Source organism: Anolis sagrei, chromosome 1, assembly GCF_037176765.1.
Source record: "Anolis sagrei isolate rAnoSag1 chromosome 1, rAnoSag1.mat, whole genome shotgun sequence".
NCBI lineage: Eukaryota > Metazoa > Chordata > Lepidosauria > Squamata > Dactyloidae > Anolis > Anolis sagrei.
In genome coordinates, this window is record NC_090021.1 from 48232687 (window position 1) to 48253082 (window position 20396).

The window sequence follows — 20396 nt, forward strand, 5'->3', positions numbered from 1 at the left end:
CTCATGAGCTAGCCAGCCTCGTCTCCTTGGCAACGCTCACTGTGGATTCAAACCAGATGCCTCCACAAATACATACTCAAATACACAAATACATACTCTAACAGTTAAACACAAACATAATAACGACTTCTGCACAGTCCTAGTCTCCAGAAAACAAGCTTGCTCTCTCCTCCTATGACTTACTTTCACATATTTATACATGGCTATCATGTCTCCTCTCAGCCTTCTCTTCTTCTGGCTAAACACGCCCAGCATTTTAAGCCGCTCCTCATAGGACTTGTTCTTCAGACCCTTGATCATTTTAGTCCCCCATTCCAGCTTGTCAGAATCTCTCTTCAAGTGTGGTGCCCACTCGTTTGCTGGAGAAAGTGGAAAACAGATTATCTCTTGCTGGGATGTCTTACAATGAGGTATGGGCAAAGTTGGGCCTTCCCTCCAGGTGTTTTGGACTGTGGCCCAAGTTTGCCCTGGGTTGCTCCACAATGTCAGGATGCACTCCGAAGGGAGTCTTCCGGGCCAGTAGGTGGCGCTGTGTGCTGCCGGAAGTCCCGCCCAGTGGCGCTCGAGGGAGGCGCGGCTCCGAAGTCGGCGGCGGGGGAAGAGCGGCAGAGCAGCCGCCGGGGGAGCAGCAGCAGCATCTGGGCGAAGGCAGGCGGGGGGCCGGCCGGCCGGGAGGAGCCATGGGCCGCAGGTGGGCCACGCTGGAGGCGCGGGGGGTGCAGGGGAGCGGAGGAGGGAGGGAGGGAGAGAGGCCCGAGGAGGGAGCCAGCCAGCCAGCCCTCGCCTCTCTCTCGTCAGAGGTCCAAAGCGGATGGATGGATGGATGGGCCCAAGGCAAAGAGGGGCAGCTCTGAGGGAAGGGCCCCCAAAGGCCTCCCTGCCTTCCCTCCCTTCCCTCAGGACTCGCCCTCTCGAGGCCGGCCTTCCCACCCTTCCTGGCTGCCCTTCTCGAAATCAAATAGATACAAATACAGGTTTCATGGCGAAATGTTAAACGATGCTTTCAAATATTAAGTCACATATAATTATGGTTCAATATGAAATAAAGAAACGAGGATGTAAAGACTAATTATGAAATATGACACCATGCTTTGAAATACTAAGTTCATATTATTATTATTATTATTATTATTAAATATTAAATAAATGAGCGAGGCTGTAAATACTAATTTAATTATGAAATATGACACCATGCTTTAAAATACCAAGTGCATATTATTATCATTATTATTATTGTTAAATATTAAATAAGTGAGGCTGTAAGTACTATTTAATTATGACACCATGCTTTAAAATACTATGTGCATATTATTATTATTATTATTATTATTATTATTAGTGTTGAATATTAAATAAATAAGTAAGGCTGTAAATACTAATTTAATTGTGAAATCATAGAATCATAGAATCAAAGAGTTGGAAGAGACCTCATGGGCCATCCAGTCCAACCCCCTGCCAAGAAGCAGGAATATTGCATTCAAATCACCCCTGACAGATGGCCATCCAGCCCCTGTTTAAAAGCTTCCAAAGAAGGAGCCTCCACTACACTCCTGGGCAGAGAGTTCCACTGCTGAACGGCTCTCACAGGCAGGAAGTTCTTCCTCATGTTCAGGTGGAATCTCCTCTCTTGTAGTTTGAAGCCATTGTTCCGCGTCCTAGTCTCCAAGGAAGCAGAAAACAAGCTTGCTCCCTCCTCCCTGTGGCTCCCTCTCACATATTTATACATGGCTATCATGTCTCCTCTCAGCCTTCTCTTCTTCAGGCTAAACATGCCCAGCTCCTTAAGCCGCTTCTCATAGGGCTTGTTCTCCAGACCCTTGATCATTTTAGTCGCCCTTCTCTGGACACATTCCAGCTTGTCAATATCTCTTCAATTGTGGTGCCCAGAATTGGACACAATATTCCAGGTGTGGCCTGACCAAAGCAGAATAGAGGGGTAGCATTATTCTGCTTTGGTTCAGTCCACACCTGGAAAATAGTTAATAAGAAATATGACACCATGCTTTAAAATACTAAGTGCATATTATTATTATTGTTATTATTGTTAAATATTAAATAAGCAAGGCTGTAAATATTAATTTGAAATATGACACCATGCTTTAAAATACTAAGTGCATATTATTGTTGTTGTTAAATATTAAATAAATAAATGTGGCTGTAAATACTAATTTAATTGTGAAATATGACACTATGCTTTAAAATACCAAATCACGTATGATGATGATGATTATTATTATTGTTAAATATTAAATAAAGAAACTAGATTGTAAATACTAATTCAATTTTGAAATATGACACCATGCTTTAAAATACTAAGTGCATATTATTATTATTGTTATTATTGTTAAATATTAAATAAGCAAGGCTGTAAATATTAATTTGAAATATGACACCATGCTTTAAAATACTAAGTGCATATTATTGTTGTTGTTAAATATTAAATAAATAAATGTGGCTGTAAATACTAATTTAATTGTGAAATATGACACTATGCTTTAAAATACCAAATCACGTATGATGATGATGATGATTATTATTGTTAAATATTAAATAAAGAAACTAGATTGTAAATACTAATTCAATTTTGAAATATGACACCATGCTTTAAAATACCAAGTCACATATGATTATTATTGTTGTTAAATATTAAATAAGTAAACAAGGCTGTAAATATTAAATAATAGTTTAATTATGAAGTATTAAACTATATGTCAAATGTTAAATAACGTATTATTAAATATTAAATAAATGATGCTGCAAATATTAAATAATAATAATTGCATCAAATATAGTAAGATGTATCAATCTGTTTAATCATAAAATATTAAATGAATATTTTAAAATATTAAGGAGTAACACATTCAGTGCCCCCTTTGTTAGGACCAGCTTCTGCTAACCTAGCAATTAAAAAACGATCAAATGTGAGTAGATCAATTGGTACTGTTTCTGTGGGAAGGTAATGGCGCGCTATGCAGTCATGCTGGCCACATGACCTTAGAGGTGTCTATGGACAACGGCGGCTCTTCAGCTTAGAAATGGAGATGAGCACCACCTCCCAGAGTTGGACACACTTAGACTTAATGTCAGGGTAAACTTTTACCTTTACTTTTACTAATACATTCAATGTTACTTAAATAAATAATGTTGTAAATAGTTAATAAGAATAAAAACAATGCTTTATTTGCTCCCCTCCTCTACCCATGTGTTGAAGCAGGGCACAACAGTTAAAATGCATCATCAACAAATACATGATGCATGTATTAAAACACATTTCTATTTTTAAAATCACACATATTAAAATGCATGGTACAAATAATAAAAGACAGCAAATTTAAAACCCATGGGTTAAATGTATTTAATATTAAAAATTAAATAATGTTGTAAAAGATTGAATACATAAACATAAACCCAGGTGTATGTTTAAAATGCTGCTAACAACACCACAAAGCAATGCGAGAATGGATGCAGATTGACATCATTTTAACTGCCATGGTTTAGTGCTATGGAATCTAATCAAGAAATGTATTGATGTTTCTTATACAGATAGCTTGAAAGTAATTTTATAAATATTGTATTTAAGAATTTGGTGTGTCAAACGAAGCTTGTACACATTTAATAATGGGCAAAAGTGTTGCTGTCTCAGCAATTTTGAAGGGTTATTGGATAAGGGATATCCAGCTTACAATTCAGAGGAGTGAACTGTCAAAACCACCTCTTAAGTATTCCTTGTCTAAGAAAACCTTATGAAATTCACAAGGTCGCCAAAAGTCCACAGGCATCTTGAAGGCACTTACACACGTAAGGTGTATTATTAAGCATGTTTCCGTATTTTGAATTGAATATCTGTGTTTTTTAAATTTCTAATTGGTTCACTTTGGGATTCAGATTCAGATATATGGGTTGAGCTTCCCTTTTCTGAAATTCTAAAACCTGAAATATTCCAAATATCAAAATTGTCTGCAACCTATTTACTTTTTGATGTTTCAGTATGCAAACATTCTGATTGGAAGGGACTGTCAGCCATGCATCCAAGAGGAAATTTAGCTGTAATGTCCAAAATGTCTTCAGCTGTGATTCTTTTTCCATCTACTTGTTGGGAAGCCCAACTGATAATCAGTACCATTTTCTTGTCAACAGATTTCTTTTCTTGCTTATTGTCACAACTGCCCTGTGAGGTTGGTTACTTCTAATTGCACCCCTTTCCCTTTTTTCAGACCAGAAACTTTAAATCTTATATATAATTGTTTCTCCGAGGTCATGTAGTGATTTCACATTGTAGTAGAATTAGCATTAAGGTCTCATTATTCTGGAGGGATATAAAGATATGAAGAAATGATTTTATTCTGATATTACTAAACTGGAACATTGAGCTCATTAAAAGAATAAGTAACCTATATCTCTTTAATTAAACCTTAGTCTAGTTACATTCAGTTGGATTTACTAAGTACACATGTACAAGATTGTATTGTTAAATTCTGTATTAATTAATCTGAAATAATTGTCAGATTGCTTTTAAATTTTAATGGCACACATGCAAATTTATGCAGACCAGTTACGCCTTGAAGCTGTCATAACTGTAGCAGGGGTATTGGCCTGCATCAATAGGAGCATAGTTTCTAGATCTAGGGAAGTAATGCTACCCCTCTATTCTGCTTTGGTTAGACCACATCTGGAATATTGTGTCCAATTCTGGGCACCACAATTCAAGAGAGATATTGACAAGCTGGAATGTGTCCAGAGGAGGGCGACTAAAATGATCAAGGGTCTGGAGAACAAGCCCTATGAGGAGCGGCTTAAGGAGCTGGGCATGTTTAGCCTGAAGAAGAGAAGGCTGAGAGGAGATATGATAGCCATGTATAAATATGTGAGAGGAAGCCACAGGAAGGAGGGAGCAAGCATGTTTTCTGTTTCCTTGGAGACTAGGATGTGGAACAATGGCTTCAAACTACAAGAGAGGAGATTCCATCTGAACACGAAGAAGAACTTCCTGACTGTGAGAGCCGTTCAGCAGTGGAACTCTCTGCCCAGGAGTGTAGTGGAGGCTCCTTCTTTGGAAGCTTTTAAACAGGGGCTGGATAGCCATCTGTCAGGGTTGATTTGAATGCAATATTCCTGCTTCTTGGCAGGGGGTTGGACTGGATGGCCCATGAGGTCTCTTCCAACTCTTTGATTCTATGATTCTATGATTTCACAATTAAATTAGTATTTACAGCCTTACTTATTTATTTAATATTCAACACTAATAATAATAATAATAATATGCACATAGTATTTTAAAGCATGGTGTCATAATTAAATAGTACTTACAGCCTCACTTATTTAATATTTAACAATAATAATAATAATGATAATAATATGCACTTGGTATTTTAAAGCATGGTGTCTTATTTCATAATTAAATTAGTATTTACAGCCTTGCTCATTTATTTAATATTTAATAATAATAATAATAATAATAATAATAATAATATAATAATATGAACTTAGCATTTTAAAGCATGGTGTCATATTTCACAATCAAATTAGTCTTTACATCCTCGTTTCTTCATTTCATATTGAACCATAATTATATGTGACTTAATATTTAAAAGCATCGTTTAACATTTCGCCATGAAACCTGTATTTGTATCTATTTGATTTCGAGAAGGGCAGCCAGGAAGGGTGGGAAGGCTGGCTTCGAGAGGGCGAGTCCTGAGTCTCTGCCCCAGAGTGTGGTGGAGGCTCCTTCTTTGGAAGCTTTTAAACAGGGGCTGGATGGCCATCTGTCAGGGGTGATTTGAATGCAATATTCCTGCTTCTTGGCAGGGGGGTTGGATTGGATGGCCCATGAGGTCCCTTCCAACTTTTTGATTCTATGATTCTATGATATTCTAATCTTTTTCCATGCCTCCGTATGGGTAGAATGGGGACTCTGATCCATATTATCGATTGGGATTTGAGATAGGAGTAATCCCAGTATTGTCATCACCTGGTGTAAATGGAATGTTACTGTGATAAGAATCACAGACTCTGTTGAAACAAGGATAGGAAACATGCAGCACTCTAGTTTTTGTTGGACTGCAGGTCCCAGCATCCCTAGCCATCACATAGCAAATGGTGAGACATCCTAAGAGTTGCATTCCATCAAGATGTGGAGGACAATGGCTACCATTAGTGTGAGTGAGGTCTTTGGCTACTTTTGGATAAGGTTAAAAGTCAAAGGGTAGTTAAATTGCATTTTAAAAAATTAAGCAGTTGTATTTTTAATCAGAATTAAATCCCACATTAGTCACTGGAGCTAATCCCCAGGTAAATATGCATAGGGCTGCAACTCAATACATGTTTTATTTGTCTGCCATCAATAACCCTCAGGGTTGACAATGGAGTGTCTGTATTTTGTCATGGCAAACATCAGAAGGTGGAAGGATGGTCTCTCTACTGAGCATTACTTGACCAGATCCACCCAGTTTGTGGAGGGATTTCATTGCCGATCTCCTGGAGCAACGCCTACAGTTTGACTGTTTGGATACCACAGAGTCCATTTGAATTGGTGTGTTTCCCCAGCTCCCCACCTTGAAGTAGTTGAGTGGGAGAGAAACAGACCTGCACTGGGGAAACAAGCTCTGGATTATTTGCTTGTATATGGGGCATTCTCAGTTGAAGTAAAAAACAAAAACAAACAAACCACAAGATCGACAGGATTGGCATTAATGTTATGTGTTCAATCAACATTTCCGTTCTCCCAGCCCTGCAAAAAATTTAAGGATATTTCCATTCTATTTTTGTACTAAAGCACACCTGCAGAGCATCTTGCATAATTAAGAAATTTCTTGTACTAATAAGAAGCAGATTAAAAGCAATAATAAAAGAAACAACCACCTCCAGAAATTTAAAAGTGAATAGAGAAGGGGCAAGATTGTAGAGAAACTAACAGAGCAGTTTCCATAACCTTAATGCCATCAATGAGAAAGCCTGCTAAGTCTCATTGTACTCCATATTTTTTATGTAGGAGGAATATGAAAGAGGACTTCCACAGAAGAGTTTAGTATATGAGCAGAATTGGGCAAAAAAGGGTATTCAAATTTCTAATTGTTTAAGATAGGGGGCTTTTGCCTGTTCATGGGAAGGAGATGGCTTTGATTGCCTTGGTGGGCAACCTACATCAGGAACTGGATGGGGAAATGTGTCCCTGTTGGTTCTGCTAGACATCTCAGTGTCCTCTGATGCCATCAACTATAGGAGCTTTCTGGACACTCCTTTCCATTTTGGATCTGTTAAAAATGAATGAGAGTTGTGTTACTGGTGTATAGATGGTTTCATATTCCTTGCCTTAGATGCCTAAGAAAACACTGTGAAAGTCATTGAAGCACCTTAAATTAACAGGCAGCCATAGGATATATACACTCACACATCGTATTCTGAATCTGCCAACATAGTAGTTGAGCTCATTGTTTCAAAACCATGTCCACCTCTCCATCTATATAAATAAAAATGTCATGTTCGTTTGTGGGATTAACATAAGTCAAAAAGCACTGGACAAAAAGCACTGGACAAACTGGAGAAATTGCCCCACAAGACACATACCAACCCAAGGAGTGACCATCACTCAAAAAACTGATTTTGTCATTTGGGAGTTGTAGTTGCTGGGACTTATAGTTTACCTAAAATCAAAGAGCATTCTGAATCCCACCAACGACAGAATTGAGGCAAACTTCCCACATAGAACCTCCTTACTTAAGGCCATCCAATTCAACTCCCTTCACCAGGGCAAGAAAACGTAATCAAAGCCCTCCACCAACGATGGAATTGAACCAAACTTGGCACACAGGACTTCCATAACCAACAGAAAACACTAGAAGGGTTTGGTTGACTTTGAGTTTGGGAGTTGTAGTTCAACTACATCCAGAAAGCACTGTGGAGTCAAACAATGATGGATCTTGACCAAACTTGGCACAAATATTCCATATGCCAAATATGAACACAGATAGAGTTTGGGGAAAATAGACCTTGACATTTGGGAGTTGTAGTTACTGGGATTTATAGTTCACCTAAAATCAAAGAGCATTCTGAATCCCACCAACGACAGAATTGAGGCAAACTTCCCACGCAGAACCTCCATACTTAAGGCCATCCAATCCAACTCCCTTCACCAGGGCAAGAAAACATAATCAAAGCCCTCCTGACAAAGAGCCATCCAGCCATAGATATAGATAGATATATATGATTCACACACACACACACACCCAGATATGGTATCATAGATTTGAAAGGGACCCCTAAAGAAGGACAATTATATGTTGCATGTTCCAGAGTAGGCAAACCAGACAATCTCCACATCAACACTGGCAAAGAAACAGCTAGAAATACTGTTTACCCACAAGCATAAATAAATTACATATATTAGAAAGCAACACTTTCCAATTACTTTATTTTCCAGATCACCAGACTGGGCCACAGCAACGCATGGCAGGGGACGGCTAGTCCTCTTATATTTTGTCATTGTAAATGAAAAGCACCTAAAGGTATCTTGTATCCCCATCAATCTGCTTTACAGCTCTAGTAATACCTCATTAAGTGTTTTTTGTTTGCCTTATGGTGTTTGGTAAACTAAAGATAAGACATTTTCTGTAGCTGAGTTTACTTAAATTCAGAGAGCCTGAAATTCAACCGTTAAATGCACTTGAGTGTAGTACGCAAATTAAAAAGATGGTTACAGTAGATTAAATCATTAACCATATTGACTTTCTACAGGAAGTGTGGTAGTTTTACACATTTCAAATTCAAGTTCCTTGTTCATGTGAGAGCTTTAACATATTGTGTTGACTATGGCCAGTTGTGTCCTGCTTTGTAAATGATTGTTTGGCATGAACACTTACAATGTTTCATCTCCTGATAAACACAGAAAGCTGGTTAACCAGCAACTCCTGTATGTCCCTGGTTCTGTGCACCAGGAAGACCTTCGGCTGGAGATGCCAGATTTAAAAAGGGTCTGGATTTTAATTTGCACTTGCCCTCAGGTTGGCATTAAAACTGCCCTTGGCTTTTAAAATCTCCTTTTTGTTGACCATGAAAGTTGGCAAGGATTAACTTGACTTTATAATTTGTAAAGTACAAGGCAGTAAGAGGTGGGTTACTACATACATGACTGTTAGCTTTATTCTTCTCGTCTTCCTCTTCCATTTTCATACATATTTCCCCATGGAAACAACATATTAAAATAAAGCAGTAAATAAACATTTAGCATTTTAAGACAGTTAACCATTAAGGTGTTGTGGCACTCTATATTTTTTCTGTGTTTACCACATGCACAGACCAAATGGATAAGGTTAGAAACCCTGAGATCATACATGAACTGCTGCTATAAACCAAGTACAGGCGGTCCCCAAGTTATGAACATGATAGGTTCTGTGGATTTGTTCTTAAGTTGAATTTGTTTGTAAGTTGGAACAGGTACATTTTTAAAGTGTAACTCCAGCCCAAAGTATGTAATTTTTTGAGCTTTCGATATCATAGGGAAGGGCTAACACTCCTGTGGTGTTTGTTTTGCTGTCTGTGCACCTGTTCAGAGGATTTCACCCCACTTTCTATCCCTTTGATCATTGGATTTTGAAAAATGTGGCTTGTTGTGCAAACAAGAATTGGTGAGATAGCCTCAGTAGAGACTCCTTTCCCCCATGATAACTCTTTCAGGAGTGAATTTCCCTTCCTAAGAATAGATTTCTCTCACTTCCTGTTGTCTCACCTCCGTTCTTAACTATGAGTCATTTGTAACTCGGGGACTGCCTGCAATTTATAGAGTGAATTTATAGAGTGAAGAATGTATCAAAGACAAACAATTGGCAATCGTGTTATGTGAGGTGATTGACTGCCAAGCTATATTTGAATATCAGATGAATTAAAGACAAGTTGGGCAAGATCATAGCACATAGGTATATGTTGCAGAGGAGTAAATATACCCTACTACAAACAGTGCAGAATTAAATAAGACATACGAGTAATAGATGCCACCATGAATCTCTTTTCAATGCGGATTAAGCGAGTTCATGGAGCACAATGTTGGCAAGGGCTGCTAGTAATGACGTCTATATGGTTCCAGCAGGATTATATGCAGAAAGTGTGTTGTTACTTGGTAGATGATTTTGATAGTGTACCCAGAAAATATAAGCCCTGGAAACATAAATTTAAAAGCTTTTCCACAGGATAACAGTTATACTAGCACTCCTACAAATAGTATGAGCAAAAGTGGCATTTGCTTTGAGGCTTATACTCAGTTTTGTGGGTTCATTGCCATTTTCACCTAGACTGGTCTATAAGAAATATTCCTTTTCCTCTTTTAGAACTATATTTTGAATTGTTTGAAGGGTTGAGGTCTGCCAATGAGATTTTGTCCCAAGCTTCTCTTAACCAAGCAGAGAGCAGTTTATCTTTGAGCTTGTGAGTGTGTGTGAGTGAGTGAGTGAGTGAGAGAGAGAGAGAGAGAGAGAGAGAAGCATGCCTGTCCAGTGTGAATGGAAACAGTAGATGTATAGATGAGCTCCAACTTCCTGGCTGCTTTGTGGGTTTGAAATTATGAAAGCTCCTTTCATGCCCAGCAGTGGTGCTGATGTTCCCTGTCTGGCAGAAGTGAGGGCATACCTGCAACACTGGTGACCCTGTCTGAAGTAATTCAGATGAGAAAACAGGGTAAAAATACTTTACTGAGTAAGGACCTGCTAACCAAGGACACGGGAGAACTGACATTTGGCCGCCTTAGTCTTTGTGCTTAGAATAACAGTAGAGCTCCTGAGCTGTCCAGATTTCACCTCATTGGAGCTGGTTTGAACAATGTAAGTGCTGCAACTTTGGGGTAGCCAAATATTTGGAAATGTGCCCAAGCAGTTGGAAGAAAATATGTATGAAAAGATATACTATAGATGTTAGGTATATTATTGGCTTGGGGGTGGTAGGGCCTAATCAGTATGGATGTTTTTATAAAAAACGGCTTGATTCCTTTTTAAAGAACAGCCTGCTTCCTTGATGAAATATCCTGGGTTCAATGCATTCCTAGTCACATGAGGAAATGTACATAATTGGTTTTTAAGAAAGCGCATATTGCAACTTGTTAGCGCATATTGCAACATATTAGCGAATCTTGCATTTCTCGGAAACTTCCAAACTTCCAGCATTCCACAAACTTTGAAGAATATAATTGAATCAATTTTCTCAAGCTATATATTTGACTTTATAAGGTATATTTTGTTTCTATTCTCACAACAGTCTTGTGTTAATACTTGAAAGCTGTTCTGCCTAGTGAGTCTAATGCAGGTCAGAGATTCAGATCTCAGTGTTTTGTATCTAAGACCGACTTATTCTGTGTATGCAGCACATTGGTCCAGATTTGGACATTAATCAAATACCCTGTTTGCAGTATCAGGCCCCAAACGCGATGGTGTTTGATTCCAGGTTTAGGACAAGGATGCAACAATTTGTTAAATGCCTTGGTCTGGTGTTTGGAAAAGCTTCCCAGAAGTATGTAGTGTTAGTTATGTTGATCTTACAACAGAGAAAGCATTTCACAGTTTTTGGTATTTATCTGGAAGCCTCTAGAGTATTATATATGCGGAGTTCTAATTCCTGAGTGCAGTGCCAACCATACACTTTTATGCAACTAGACATGGGGCTTTTTCTAGCAGTTATTTCTATATGTTTGCTCATGTCTGCCACAGTGAACTATTTACCATGCAATAGGACAAACCATTGAAATTGACCTCAGAACAAAATAGGCTTCCTTTGGAACTTACTCAGAACCAGTTATCTGTGGTTTCATATCTTGGAAATAATCTTGCAATGCTTTCTTTGGGCTGTTGGTGGGTGGTGGCAGGTCAAAGGAAAGGGTTGAGGAGTTCAGCCATCAGTTTGAAGAGTGCTAATTCTCCTTTGGAAGCTGGATCTGGTTTTCCTTATGATGTAATTATTAATTATGTAGAACTCCGGTACATGCTTGGGATTTAATTCTTTTCAACAAATTAGGTTGGATCCAGCTTCATTTCCATGGTGGAGACATTCTCTGAATTCATCCGCCAACAAAAAAGGAAGGGCCATTCTCTGAACTCCCCTTCCCTTGGCAAAACCCTACCCCATTTCTCCTTTTTTGAAGAGTTTTCCAACACCAGCACAGATGGTGAGTGGTAGATTGAGGATTGCAGTAGGAACAGTGGATCGGCGAGAATTGATGCCTCCCTCATTCTGCCTGGGAACTTCTCCTCTGGATCAGAGCCTTTTGTGAATGGAAGGATATGCAGGTTCGGGATTCAGCTCAGAACTGTGTAGGGTTTGAGAGGTTTAATACTGACCATAGTAAATGTGCGAGGAGGGAACATCTACAAACCATGTAAAATGTAGTATGTTGATAATTGTGGCTTTTTTTGTTAGAAGAAGGGAGAAAAATATTCATATTTCTGTGAAACAATTTGCTAGTGTGTAAGCAGCATTTTTGAAGCTCAAGAAGCACAGTGGCCAGGGTGAGTGACTGTACAGATGTTTCCACATCCAAACCTTAGAGCAGTGATTCTCAACCTGGGGTCCCCAGATGTTTTTGGCCTTCAACTCCCAGAAATCCTAACACCTGGTAAACTGGCTCGGATTTCTGGGAGTTGTAGGCCAAAACACCTGGGGACCCACAGGTTGAGAACCACTGCCTTAGAGTTTTGTGTAGGTCCTTATTTATTTATTTATTTATTTATTGCACTTATTAACCACCGCTCTCAGCCCTAGGGCGACTCGTGGTGGTGTACAGCACATAGAGGACAATTTACAATAAGCCGAGACAACAAAACAACATAAAAATATGGAACGCTTCACGAATTTGCGTGTCATCCTTGCGCAGGGGCCATGCTAATCTTATCCCTCCTGGACTTCCCTCTGCCTCCTCTTCTGATTTTCAGTATTCCTCTTCAGCTCTTTGCTTTGTTCCCGTATATACTGCTCTTTCCAAATGTTCATAACGGAGACCGTTTCATAACCTTGCAGGGAACGTTTCAGTTGGGACTATGTAATTTCCTCTTCTGTGAATAGGGTGAAATGTCAGTCATTGAGCTGTCTGCCCTTTTTTGATTGGTGTCATTTTGGACCTCCATAGCCCACTCACATGTGCATGGTAAATTTCTACATGACTCCTTGGCATTTACCCTGATGTGTGAAAATGTGTCCCAGTGACGTCCTCTAGATTGGTATGAATGATCCTATTTTGCCTTTTCTGCCCAACAATTTTTTACTATATTTTCTACCTGATGTTTCTAAGAGTTTTCTGGATTTTTTTCGACAAAGTGTTTATTTTGTAGGAAGGACTCTGTGGTTGAGCAATACCAGGATCTGCTTGTTCCTGTTCATGTCAGGAAGATGATATTTAGAGTTTATTCTTGTTTGCCAGTGGATACAACATCCTCAGTTTATTATGTTTATATTTTAGTTTATGTAAAAAGTATATGGAGGTTTGACAAACCAGAGCTTGTAATTGCTTCTGCCCTTGGTAGTATGCCAGATCAAATGAAAGGGTCAGCAGAGTTTCAAATGAATGTGAGAAATACATACACAACAATGGCTTCACTTAGTCCTGAATATGCAAATAGTTTAGCACATTTGCTTCTAAAATCCTGTCCATTTGCTCCATGTTTTGCCTTGTATTAGTCCTTTTGGATCCAATCCAATGCCCAGTTCCTTTAGCATTCCTGTCCCACTGCAATATACAGCATTATACCTATTGGAATCTGAGTCCTCCAATATTCGCATTCATTAGATGACTCCAGGTGCTGGCATATAAAGGATGAAAAATACCCATATGTGATTTTTGCACACCATACAGTAATTTTATATACAAGCAGTCCCCAAATTACAAACATCTGACTTACAAATGACTCCTAGTTAAAAATTGGGGTGAGACAACAGGAAGTGAGAGAAGGAAAATCTACTCCTGGAAGAGTTGTCATGGGGAAAAGAGGTCTCCACTGAAGCTTTAGCAGCAATCTTTGCTTCCACAACAAGCCAAACTATGCAAAGTCCAATTTTCACAGGAACAGAAAATGAGATGAAAACTTCTCAACAGGGGCACAGGCAACTTGGGGACTGCTTGTATCCTGCTTTTTCCAATATGAAATCTAAACCTTTCAACATAGTTCTAGCATTTGACTCATTCTGGTTACTTTTTCTGTAGTCATTTAGAAGATCATTTTGTGGTGTGGCTATCATATATATATTTCCATCCCTCTAGAAATAGTAATTAAGTGCTTAATACTATTTCTAGAGGGATGGAAATCTTGTATGTGCTCTATGTGTGATGACACACTTGGTTCTTTTTACTTTTTGCTAGCCTTGTGGGTTGCCTTGGGCTTACTGCCTCTTCTTCTTTTTGACAGGTTCTGCCTGGCTTTCCTGCTGGCTGCTCTCTCCACAGTGACTGCTAACGACGAAGTACCGGTTATTCACCAGGACTCCTGGGGAGACTTCTGGCTGTTCCGTTTTTTGGTCAACGCTGCTGGCTATGCAAGCATTGTGATACCAGGTTTCTTGCTTATACAGTATTTTAAGAAGAAGAATTACCTTGAAACAGGTATGTAGCAGTAATTTGCGTCCTCTTTGGACATAATAATTGTTGGGCGAGTGGGCTTAATAATAAAAGACCCTCCTCATAAATATACAGCAGCGTAACTTAGCAGCATAGAATCATAGAATCAAAGAGTTGGAAGAGACCTCATGGGCCATCCAGTCCAACCCCCTGCCAAGAAGCAAGAATGTTGCATTCAAATTACCCCTGACAGATGGCCATCCAGCCTCTGTTTAAAAGCTTCCAAAGAAGGAGCCTCCACCACACTCCGGGGCAGAGAGTTCCACTGCTGAACGGCTCTCACAGTCAGGAAGTTCTTCCTCGTGTTCAGATGGAATCTCCTCTCTTGTAGTTTGAAACCATTGTTCTGCGTCCTAGTCTCCAAGGAAGCAGAAAACAAGTTTGCTCCCTCCTCCCTGTGGCAGCAGCGTGACCCAGCACCATTAGCCCAAAATGATAAAAAGAACAAAAGCACACCGACCAATGTTATATCTTCCATAGGAGGCTTTTCTTTGTAGTAAAATAATATAGTTGTACTATTTACAATAACAAGGTTTCCACAATACGAATAAATAAGTACATAGTAGCTTTACACGCAGCAGCCTTTGTACTGGAGCTCCCTCATATGAGGCTTCTCTCATACACAGAGGTTTACCTCACACAGACTGAGGAATTCCCTCATTGAGGCAAACAAACGCTAACAGACTTCGGCCTACTCACTCTCCTCAGAGCAATGCTAGGTTTGGCCCACTAACTCTACAGGCTTCGGCCTACTCACTCTTTCAATGCTTTATTCACACTTTTGTAATCAAAATACACAGTTAATATTTAATATTTCTGACAATAATGTCTTCTTAACATTGCTGCTAAGCTTCTTCCGTAGTTCCTCAGTTATGTTTCACTATGCTAATTATTATCATAAAAGCATCACCTTTATTGTATTGTATTAGTAAACATCTATAGTTGTTGTTAAGTTGAGGAAACTTGGGGATCTGCGTGTCACAGCTAAACAGTTACTCAAACAGTAAAAAGCACAGTGTCTGGACAACCATCTCCATGGTTTTCTGTTATCACTGGAGTTAAATATGTGGCAGTGGGTTGGACTGGATGGGCCTTGTGGTCTCTATGATTCTATGTTTGTCTCAACTTAACTTGGCCAAGCACCTCAAGTGAAATAAGAGTGGAATTGGACTGGAGAAAAAGATTTTGGGATAGCCATTCAAAGAATCCAGATGGGGGGTTGGTGATTGTAGAGGACCCCATTTTAAATCAGTTTTGGTTGATGTAGCTTTTCCTCATTGAGATGTTACAGTTATGTGGCTAACTTTCTCCCTCACTTCCCTTCTGCCTCTTAGGCCGTGGCATTTGCTTTCCTGTAATCAAGTCGTGTGTCTTTGGCAACGAAGCCAAATCAGCTCACCAGGATGATGTCTTGCTCACCGCTCGGAATGAGACCGTCGAATCCTCCACAGCCCGGCAGGTTTTTAAACTGCTGTTTTGTGCAGCAGGCCTACAGGTAAACAGTACGAACTTTGCTGTGCTTTAGGGGGTGATAAGGGGAAAGCCATAAACCACTTCTGTGATTGCAGGAGTTGGTGTCATATATCCATATTATTTATTTGGTGGTGAGAATGAAAAGATTTGCTTTGTAGCCTTCTCAATCATTTTCACAGTGATCATATGATAAGATGGTTACATCTCTTATTTACAAATGAGTGTAAGATCTGAAAATATGGTCAAAATTTAGAACACAATAAAGCAAGTTTTTGAACTTGGGTTGAAGTACCTCACCACACTTGCCGTCCCATCCCATTCCCTCAACCTGTAGTACTTTAATGTTTTGGTGGGCCATAAACTTTTCAGATTGTAACTCCCATTAGTCAGTACAAGCTGAATGTTAGTGAGACTGGCAGATATTAACTGTATTATGTATCGAAAGACAGATTTGTGAAAGTGATGTTTTTCATTTTGTTCACTTTCCTAAATTCATGTTACACTTTTTGACATCATGAAAGGTTGCAAATATATCTTGTGTATTAATTGTGAATTTAGTATTTATTTGATATTTGCACATATTTATTATAGGGAGCCTGTCAATATATACCTTTGATGGAACAGAGAGTTTAGATGCTTCCCTTCCCTAAATCTCTGATCTCTTCTAGAAGACTAAACATTGTTTGAATCATCAAGCAACATAGAACTGTAGTCTATGGCATTTCATCCAGTCATTTCTGAACAGAGGCTAGAATATCAGATGATTTCTGCTTCTTTTGAGCAGAATTATTTATCTTTCTAATCATTTTCTGTTGGACTAGAAATGTGCTTGTCAAATCTCTCCTGCTTCTGCAGAATATAGATAAAAATATGTTTGCAGCAAGTCAGTTTTGTAATGATAGCTGCTGAAATTTGCTTTTTCAGCAGCTGTAATTACAAAACAAACTTGCTGCAGGCACCCAAAAGACTTAGGTTCACCATGTGTAGAATTGATTTGACATTTCATTAATTTTAAATATGGCTACTTATAGGTGAAAAAGTTTGCAAATATTTGTCCAGATAGTGCCACAAACCTCTGTGTGGCATTTGTAACCAAAAAAGAAAGATTAAGATTCCTTTTATTATTGCACTGAAGCAAAAAGGCCTCAGGTCATTCTAAATTCCTACAGCAGGATTAATGATATTTCTTGTATTTCTGAAGTATTGAGATAATTGTGCCTCAATTTTCAATGAACTTGCAGCTCCCATAAGGAAAACGATTGATGCGTTATTCTAAAAGCTGCTGCTGAAATAAAGGTTTTCTTAGCAGTGGTGTATCTGCTGCAGTGCTTTCTTTTGGTGCCTGTTTCTAGTTCAGAAAACAGTAAAATATGTAACTGAACATTGTGATGGTCATCTCATAAAGCAGATACCAGATGGTATCCAGATTGTTTGTTCAGATAAGATATTTTGCCTTGGCATTTCCTGCCTTCTGGCTGTACTAGTATTTGATATTTGCAGTTTTAAACTGTAGGTGGTGCTCTTACTCTGTTTGGCATATAAAGTATTCTAGTTCTCTTTGGGAGGAAGTGAAGAACAAATCAGGTTATATGTTACACTTGGGAAGGGAAATAAATTCTCATAATGTGTAACCTTGGCTTCGTCTCAGATACGTTGTAGAGCATGGAAAAGTTACTTCTTAAAGTATAATTCCCAGAACCCTGCAGCTAGTAGAGCCAGTCAATTGACTTAGTTTAAAGATTATTTAACTTGAAGTAACATTACTAAACCCTGGTAACATTGATAAGTGTTGGAAAGGTTGATGCTGTGCTGTCTTTGGGAAGCTCGCCAGGATAGTTGTTCAAACAACTGGATCAGGGGTAGGCAGCCTACCATTCTCCTGATGTGGTTGGATTGCACTTTCTATCGTCCATCATTGTTGGCCACACTGCCTAGGCCTGATGGGAGTTGGAGTAACAGCATCCTAAAGAACCAGAAACTACATGGGTCCTACTGATGGAATCTCCAAGTTGCCATTGCCATTTATATCATAGTAAGGTTGCCTTTCTAATCTCCTCCTTTTGCAGATATCCTACTTGACATGGGGTGTTCTCCAGGAAAGGGTGATGACCAGAACATACGGTGCAACTGAATCAGACCCTGGAGAGAAGTTTAAGGATTCCCAGTTCCTGGTTTTCATGAACCGAATTCTGGCCTGCACTGTGGCCGGCCTCTACTGTGCCCTGATTAAGCAGCCCAGGCACGGCGCTCCCATGTACAAGTATTCCTTTGCCTCCCTTTCCAACATTCTCAGCAGCTGGTGCCAATACGAGGCGCTCAAGTACATCAGCTTCCCCACCCAGGTGCTGGCCAAAGCCTCCAAGGTGATCCCAGTCATGCTAATGGGCAAGCTCGTCTCCCGCAAGAGCTATGAATACTGGGAGTACTTGACAGCTGCTCTCATCTCCGTCGGCGTCAGCATGTTCTTGCTCACCAGCACTCATGGCAAGCAGCTCTCCACTGTCACCACTTTCTCTGGCGCGGTCCTCTTGGGTGGCTACATTGCCTTTGACAGCTTCACTTCCAACTGGCAAGATGCTCTCTTCACCTACAAAATGTCCTCAGTGCAAATGATGTTTGGAGTGAATGTCTTTTCGTGCCTCTTCACCGTAGGCTCATTGCTGGAGCAAGGTGCCTTACTGGAGTCTGTTCGCTTCATGGCTCGCCATTCGGAGTTTGCGGCTCATGCCGTCCTCCTTTCAGTATGCTCTGCCTTTGGGCAGCTCTTCATCTTTTACACCATCAACCAATTTGGAGCGGCCGTCTTCACTATCATCATGACTTTACGTCAAGCTTTTGCCATCCTCCTCTCCTGCCTCATCTATGGCCATGCTGTGACTGTCATGGGAGGGCTGGGAGTAGCCGTGGTCTTCATAGCACTCTTCCTCCGTGTCTATGCTCGCAGTCGGATGAAGAAAAGAGCAAAGAAGCCACCCGTTGGTGAAAGCCCAGTGCAAAAGGTTTAGGGGCAGAGGGACAAAGCATGCTCCCCCTAAACTCTTCTTGCCAGACCCAAAGCACTTGCTTAAGCACTCTCATGAGCCCAGCAAGAAGCTGGAAAGGGAGGAACACCCCCACCCCAATTACTGCTGGGATTGGCTTGGAAGATGTGGGAGTTCTTTCCCCCCTGTTGTCGGAGCATTTCCTTGCTTAAGAAAGGAGTCATCGATATTCCTTTCCCTGGGAATGAGAGTTGGTGAGCCTAGTGCCCCCTGGGACTCATCATTTTGGAGCAAGATAGTTGCTTTATGTTCAAGGCAAATTCGCCCTGCTTGGAGATTGCGGCAGTTCTCCTGCTGCTGGCTATGTTGGAGCTGCATATAAGGGAATAACCAGAATGAACTTCAAAAATACCCATTAAAATAAGCACTCCAAAATGTCAGAAATGGAAAGAAAGGTTGGTAATCATTACAACCATGGCCTCTACTGTAAATCAAGAGATTCTGAACGTTACCCTACCTGATCGCAAGATGGTCTTCAGAATAGCTTCTTAAATCACAATCTCTGATTTTCTGGTCCAGCATTCACTATTCTTTTGTCACATGGCTTACAGTTTGCAAACTGGGGATCTTCCCTGATTTCACTTTGTTTTGTTTTGTTTAGTTTTTTCCTCTTACTGCCAAACTAAATCCCAGACTCCCCTGAAACCACCTCAGGATGCATTTGGGGATTTACAGTTGCTGCAAGCAGTTTAGAAAAGCACAAATACTGCCTTTTTTCAACCATCTCCTTGAAACCAATTCATAATATTTACCTTTCCTAGCAAGGTGATGTTGGAGAGAGTGTCCCCATACACCCCAAATCCTTTCTCCACTCTATCTTGGCAAATTTTCAGAGGTTGCTCACAGATCATACAGGGAGCCACTTTAAGTGACTTTGGGCTCATGTTTTGTTTCCATCATGGCTCAGCCGGCCCTTTTAAGCCAAGAAGTACTCCAAAATCCCCAGGAACTATTCCACAGCTTTCTGGAAGCAACCTGTATTTTAGGTAGTAAGCTGGCCAGGATGGAGACTCTGCTGCCATTACTGGCTGCACAGCTCTGACCCTTTGTTTTATCCTCTTTTTGGGCAGTAGCTCAGAGCTTTCTGGGGCAGGTGGGTTTGCGTCCCAGAGGCCGATCTGAATTGTCATTTTCTCCATAAGCAGCAGCTCAGACTTGGATGCAGGACTGGAGTTGCATTTGGAGAAAGTCTGGGTTTTGCCCATTTAAACATTTTATTGTTACAACTGATATTGTGCAGGGGAAATATTTTGGTACTCTTGAAACGCAACTCTCATTTTATTAAATTTAAAAGATGCTGCAAA

General features: G+C 39.9%; 1 protein-coding gene and 1 pseudogene across 1 annotated transcript; one reads left to right on the plus strand and one right to left on the minus strand.

Moving 5' to 3' along the window:
* The first annotated feature begins 490 nt into the window (after positions 1-490).
* On the plus strand, positions 491-20396 carry SLC35B2 (solute carrier family 35 member B2). The gene is made up of 4 exons (XM_060754063.2): positions 491-691; positions 14370-14563; positions 15913-16073; positions 18118-20396. The coding sequence occupies exons 1-4, from the start codon at positions 681-683 to the stop codon at positions 19054-19056; spliced, it is 1305 nt and encodes a 434-aa protein (XP_060610046.2). The 5' UTR covers positions 491-680; the 3' UTR covers positions 19057-20396.
* Positions 12800-12864, minus strand: LOC137095979 (U6 spliceosomal RNA; annotated as a pseudogene).